Source organism: Antrostomus carolinensis, unplaced genomic scaffold, assembly GCF_000700745.2.
Source record: "Antrostomus carolinensis isolate BGI_N321 unplaced genomic scaffold, ASM70074v2 scaffold11108, whole genome shotgun sequence".
NCBI classification, from domain to species: domain Eukaryota; kingdom Metazoa; phylum Chordata; class Aves; order Caprimulgiformes; family Caprimulgidae; genus Antrostomus; species Antrostomus carolinensis.
The window spans coordinates 1-6,655 of NW_010333712.1; the positions used below are offsets into that span (position 1 = coordinate 1).

The window sequence follows — 6,655 nt, forward strand, 5'->3', positions numbered from 1 at the left end:
AATCTATTCTATGATTCTATGATTCTATCCCCTTGGGAACAGCTAAGTTTGAGTCTCATTTGAGGCAATAAGTGTACAATGCACCTCTAAAGTTTTTAGTCTGCTTCAATACCTCTGCAAGTAACAGTGCTCAACTGTTTGCAGCTGCTTGATAAATGTCTTCTCCCACTCTCTGCCCAGGCTGGGCAGCTAGCAAGCCATGAATCACTTTCGTTAATAGTTCACCAGAGCTTTGTGTAGCATTAATTTCTCTTCATATGTATCTATCTATAACACAAACAAAACTAAATGCCATGTATTAAACATTAAATAAGGCAAAATATATTAATTACAAATTTTCTCTAGTTTAAAAACCTCATAGTCCTGCTAAAGCTGTAGTAAAGCACTTTTATAGATGTGTTGTCCTTTATGAAGCCAATTAAATTACCAGTGCTTCTCTGCATGATCTCTGATATTTCACTGGAGAAAACTTTACTGCCTTTGTATTGTTCATTCAAATACCCTGCTTATTACTTAACCATTAAGACAATATATTATCTTCCCTCAGGCTTTACAAAAGTCCAGTCACATACAGTTCATGTAATTAGTAACTCACAAAGTCACTTCTGTTAGATAATGTTAGGGAAAATAAGATGCCTCCCAGTGATATGGAATTTAGAAAAAAATTCTCTGTTGTAACAAAGATAAAAACAAACTTTAGAGTTTTTGACATAACCATTATTATAAGCTTTTTCAGATGGTAGCTTTTCATAGTTTACATTTTAGTTTACACTAACATATGCACAAATAATTTGTGAAAATGATAGATGCAGTAACTATTAGCTGAGTGAAGAAAATGTTATGAGAAACACTGATTTATCAACACATACAAAATGAAACTTTCTGCATACATAAACATCTGGAGCAAACTTTTAACTTACTTGTAATATATTTACATAGGGTATGATTTTGCTTGGGAAAGATGGCTTTTTTCCTTCTCCAAATACAAAACCAAAACTCATTTATAATTAAAAGTTTCTGATTTGCCCATCAGGCAGTTTGCACGTTAAGTAATTTTGTATGGCTGAAATTGCTACAGGAGAATAAATAATAGAAATAATAGGAAGCTAGGCAAAATCTGAGGAACTTGGTTAACACTAACATGTAAGTAAACCTGATTAATCCCTTTATAGAGTGGTATCCTAATCCTTATTTTAGATACCATGTGACTGTAGGACTCTAAATTTGCATGCAACATCTAGTGCTTGTGTATAGTTTGATATCACAACCTGCAGTCACACACAGTGATTTACATGCAGTTATGCAATCTCATTGCACAACATTTACAGACACCATTTTTACAAAATGTTATGCATAAATCAGAAATTACAATGGAATGTGTATGCTATTGACTCCTTTGTGCAATTTTCCTGTGAATTTTAATTGGAATTGCTGTGAGCTACAGTTGGCTTACAGTGGTATAATACAGCATTAAGCTCCACAAAGACATCTAAGGCTGAAGGAATAAAGGGATTATTTTTCTTTTATTTTTGTTTTCTTCAGAGGGAGACATATCTCTGAAATCATACCAGTGAAGGCATTTCCTAAATGAGTTTTTAAAAACCTGGTTAGTAACTCTAGTGCTTGCAAATTTTCTGTGGAAAATGGTAAATTTAGCAATTGTTTTTGTTACTTGTGCCACTGAAACACAATAATTGTTATCAGAGTTTAAGTTTATATATGTACAGCAGCTGAAGTGCTGTATTTCAGACTCATGCTGCGTGTTCGTTGATTTTGATAGAGTAACAGTTTATTTTCTTTCACCTTGAATGTTGGCAATCAGCACTGAGTTATTGACAGAGGTGGGTTATCCCAGGCTCGTGATTTTTGGGGGGTTTTCAGCTTGTGTTATTTTATCTCATTTATGAAAGGCTGGGTTTTATGTGAAAGTATCCAGTAATCATGGTTGCGTGATTCTACACTTGAACAAGTAGTGGGTTATCAATAGCTTTGTAAACTTACCCATAGAAAAGCTTCCCTAATATCTTTCTCTGCTTCAGAATTTCTGGTTCGTACCTGGCTTAATGGATAAATGTATTTGGGTTGGCTTCAAAAGAAGTAAAATTATCCCCTTATTCATCCATACTTTTTTTCCCCCTCATCTTTTCCATGAGTACATACATGCTTTCTTTTAAGAGACATGCCACATCAAAACCATAATTGCTTTAAAGACATTACAGAATGCTATTGCAGAATAAAACATTTACTTTTTTAAATTGGAAATGAATCTTCTTGAGTTTTATTTTGCAATAGTGAAGTGCTTGAAGTTTAAACAAAATATTTCTCTTGAAAGGGAATGCTATGTTTCTTTTGATCCAAAGTGGTTTCTCATTCAGGTGAGAGAAGGAATGATTTCAGAACTGACAGACATGAATTTCAGAAGTAAAAAGGATTTTAAAGAGCACTTGTTTTGCTTTGAAACTGTAACCTGGAATTGCCAAGTCTTTAGTCACAAACTTATTTGTATCCCACCACGTGTATGAAAGGTGGCTATTAAAAGCAATAACTTAATATTCATCCTTAAATAGGCCAAGGCAGGATTTGAGCATGAAAAAAAAAAGGAAAGGAGAAAGCAAGCATAACACCCTTCCTCAATTTTGCCTTACCTCAACTCTTCCTTCCTTCCAGCAAAGCTAAGAGGAGTCAGTGTGCATGGCCTACATCTACAGTGCTGCCTTCTTCCACGCACCAGACCTGCTGTCTGTCCAACCAGTAGAAAATTACCACTCACTGCAATCACAGTTTTATCAGACCAGTAGCCTTCTTTCAAAGAGGGCTTCTTTTTTTTTGGTCAGTGACAACAGGGCAGGATTCTTCCCTAATGTCTATTTATCAAAGTCAGAAGAACACACTGAGAGGAGAACTGCTGAAATTGTTGGGTCAAAATTAAACTCTTAAAATGACATTTGAAAAATTGGCTTTTGGATTCTGACAGGCAATCAACTGTTACCTTTTTCAATCCCATCTTCTCATTCCTTTTCCCTTACCTACTAATGAAACTACTTTTGTATCAAGCAAATCCTTTGGAATCGGAAGTAAAATTGATCTGTGTATATTTTATCTGTGAGTTCATACTTTTTAATAACTCACTCAATGTGAACTGACAGTGAATTCATAAAATGCATACTTTGGGGTACTTTTTAAAGAACACTTCATTTTAATATTCTTATTTTGTCTTATCACAAGAGAAGGAAGTGCTGCCTAGTTTCTCTAGCATCGTGAAGAAAGAAGTCTTGAATATATCAAAATGAGAAAAAACCACATGGATCTTTGAAATTGTATTTGTAGCAATGGTTTCCATCGTACTGCTGAAGGAGTCTGAAGGAACATGAGTCTGTACAGTCTGTACAAGTTTGAGTTGCTCTTTCATTTGTTTCAGTTCTGGTTTTGGATTGGGAAGCCAGAAGACGGTAACTGCAATACATGCTGGCGTGTATAGATGTGGTAGCTGGCAGGAGAAAGAAAGAAAGAAATCTCTGTTTAAATATGTGTGGTGAAGTCTGAGGATGATTTTAAAATAATATTTCAGAATGCAAACGTGGTAGATGATTTATTTTAACAAATTGTTTCTGGTTTAAAGGCCAGCAAAAAGGGACATAAGGTTGTGTTGTGGTTAAGAATGGCAGGGACTCCTGCTCCAACTAGCTGGGGGCATGGTGAGCTTTGACCATCACAACATACCCCATCCCCAGGGCAGCTGCTCTCCAGGTTGTTTTCTGACACAACTGTGGCCTCAGGCTTGCAGTAGTTTGTGCTAGAGGGTATCAGCAGCTCCTTCCTACAGCTCCAAAGGTGGTTAGAGCAGAACCTCTCAGCCTCTCATGCCCACGGGGTGCAGAGGACCCAGCTGATGTGGTCCTTCTGTCAGAGGCTTCTCAGGGGGCGTTGTGAGGGTGAACATATTAAGCATTGCAGGTCTCCATTACTTAAATAAGGAAGCCATATAAATAGCTTTGGCACATAAGAAGTTATCTCACTCCTTCATATTAACAGATGGAACCTCCATAAAACATAGGTAATGTGCTTTTGTTTAGTGATATCAGTGAAGTCGTCTAGGTAACAATTTCAAGCAGCAGTGAGGACTGTAAATTTGGAAGCTGTTTCTTTTAATGATTTCCCATTATATACCAAGAACAGATTTTTTTTATTATTATTTTTAAGTCCATATACCAAAATAAAAACTGTGAATTCTATGATCAAAATAGCATATATATTTAGGTTGGAAAAGAAAGAAGGTTCATTAGAACTGCTTGGAACAGATTTTACTTATAACCGAAACTTGCTTCTCTTAATGAAACTTATTTTCTTGTTTTGCAGCTTGCAGGCCTGGATTCTATAAAGCATTTGCTGGAAATGTAAAGTGTTCCAAGTGCCCTCCACACAGTTTGACTTACTCAGAAGCAACTTCTGTCTGTCAGTGTGAGAAAGGTTACTTCAGAGCTGAGAAGGACCCACCAACTATGGCATGTACCCGTAAGTCTGACCAGTACCAATGTCTGCAATTCTCTTCTCCTGTGCCTCTTCTTCTCTTCTCTTCTCTTCTCTTCTCTTCTCTTCTCTTCTCTTCTCTTCTCTTCTCTTCTCTTCTCTTCTCTAGTTATGTGAGTTTGTACATTTTGTGAAGAATTCCATTCAAGGTAACCAAAAGAGATTTTTAAAATCAAAATTCAAACAGCGTATTTCTATTTAGACTAGAATAAATAAACTACTGACATGTTTCTTAGTTTGGTGATTTTTTTTAACTTGTAGGTCTGAGAGATAATACAAGGTATGTAATCATTGTCATATAGATAATAATGTTGAGTTTTAATTACCAGTGTGTAGTTTAAATACATTAAAATATGCTTGTATAAAAACATTCGAAAAACTGAAGAGTCATATAAGGAAAAAAACTGATATGATATGCTCTGCTATCTCCCTAGATTTAAATGAAGATTATAAGATATATATCATCCAAACACAATTGAATAAAAAATAAACTCTTTTTAAAAGACAAGAAAATCATAAAAGGAGAGCAAAAAAGTTGTATGCAATCAGAACAATACATAATTAAACCCTCTTGCATATCATCTTCTTTCAACAGAGAGTTATTCCCTCTTATACAACTGTGGTAATGGAAATTCTTTAGATTTTTAAATAATTTTAAAAATACAACATTTTGTTATTTTTTACTAACTAAATTTGTCATTAAGACAAAACTGATGCCCAGCAATCAAGGGACAGCACTTCTAACTGAGAAGAGATTTTTATTGCTTTAATCAATGTGTTCATGTCCAGAAACATAAAGCATAAATTTGCTTTTCACTCATCAAAATATTTCTCGTAGATTTTCATATGTGGTTCATTACTCACTGGGATTCATTTATTGATCATAAAGCAGCTTTATCTATTTAATCTCAAAACTGGGAACAAACAGCAGCATTTAAAATCTGTATATGAAATACTATATTTACATAATATCCTTTTATTTAATAAAGATGATTAAAATTTGTTTAAAATTTTCCAAGATACCTAGTTTTTGGTGTAGCATTTTGTTAGTTCTTCTGGTGGAGGATTAGATTCAAGTAGATTTTGTGCCACAGTCTTCTTGTTAAGAGAATTCTAAACAAATTAACATGTTAAATGCATGAAGTATTTTAACACAGTAAGTATACAAAAAGCTTAAGAGATAAAACTATAAAAACAAAGTACTGCTGCAATAACAGTCAGTGTATAGTCATAATTTTGGTATGTTTACACTGCATAAGACCACACCATGTGCAGATAACTGAGCTGACACTAGGAGAACTGAACTACATCCTGTGCTCACACTAGTCTCTCCAAATAGCACTGTACTGGGCAAACTGGGAATATACCAGGTAATTTGGAGCTGAGTTACAAAGTCATAGACAGTCTGTCATCCTGAGGTCATTACGTTGATCAAGACATTGTCCATCCACCACATGGGAGTGATGGTCATCAGAAATGGTGTTCCTCAGATCTAAGGCACTTAGCTGTCTCATCTAACCATAGGGTTTTCAGAGAGGAAGGGTAAGTCCCAGCTACTGAAGTGACATAGGGTTCAGAGAGGCACCCCAGTCTAACACACACAATCTGCCATCAGCTTGCTCTGCAGCAAGGCATGGAGTCCTGTCTGTTCACACAAAATATGTGAGGGAATAAATGATGTTGTCCTAGACTTCCTGCAGGAAAATGGTGATTGCAAATAATTCCACTGAAGTGAGTGCCCCAAGCACAGGCCGTTGAAACTTACCCACAGAACTGCACATGTCCCAGGTGCTCTTGGCAATTTCATGCTTAGAAAGATAGTTTCACTCATGCATCATGCAGATGTGGTTCTGTATTATTAAGACATTGATTTTTCATCTCCAAAAGACAGTTCTTCTCTGAAAAAATTACTCATATGTGGCATTATGTTTCCATAATTATCTTTTAGGGCACAATTTTAAGCCCTGGTACCCATTAGTATTGATAAAGTAGGGAGGAGCATGAGAGCCTTGTGGCACTGGGAGCAGGTTACTACAACACCCTGGTGCTTTCCCAAGAAAAGCAGGGTGGTGAGAGCTGCTTTGGCCAAAAGCTGTCAGGAAAGATGTGCTGCCAGACTTCTCTGTTC

At 35.9% G+C, this 6,655-nt stretch overlaps 1 protein-coding gene across 1 annotated transcript in view; it reads left to right on the forward strand.

The window, feature by feature from the left end:
- Positions 1 to 4,356: 4,356 nt before the first annotated feature.
- LOC104529612 (ephrin type-A receptor 6-like) overlaps positions 4,357 to 6,655 on the forward strand; it is a gene marked incomplete at both ends in the record, with an annotated part of 96,902 nt that continues 94,603 nt past the window's right edge. Inside the window, one exon of the mRNA XM_029086475.1 lies at positions 4,357 to 4,512. Coding sequence (XP_028942308.1) covers positions 4,357 to 4,512 — 156 coding nt within the window. The remainder of the gene's footprint in view (positions 4,513 to 6,655) is intronic.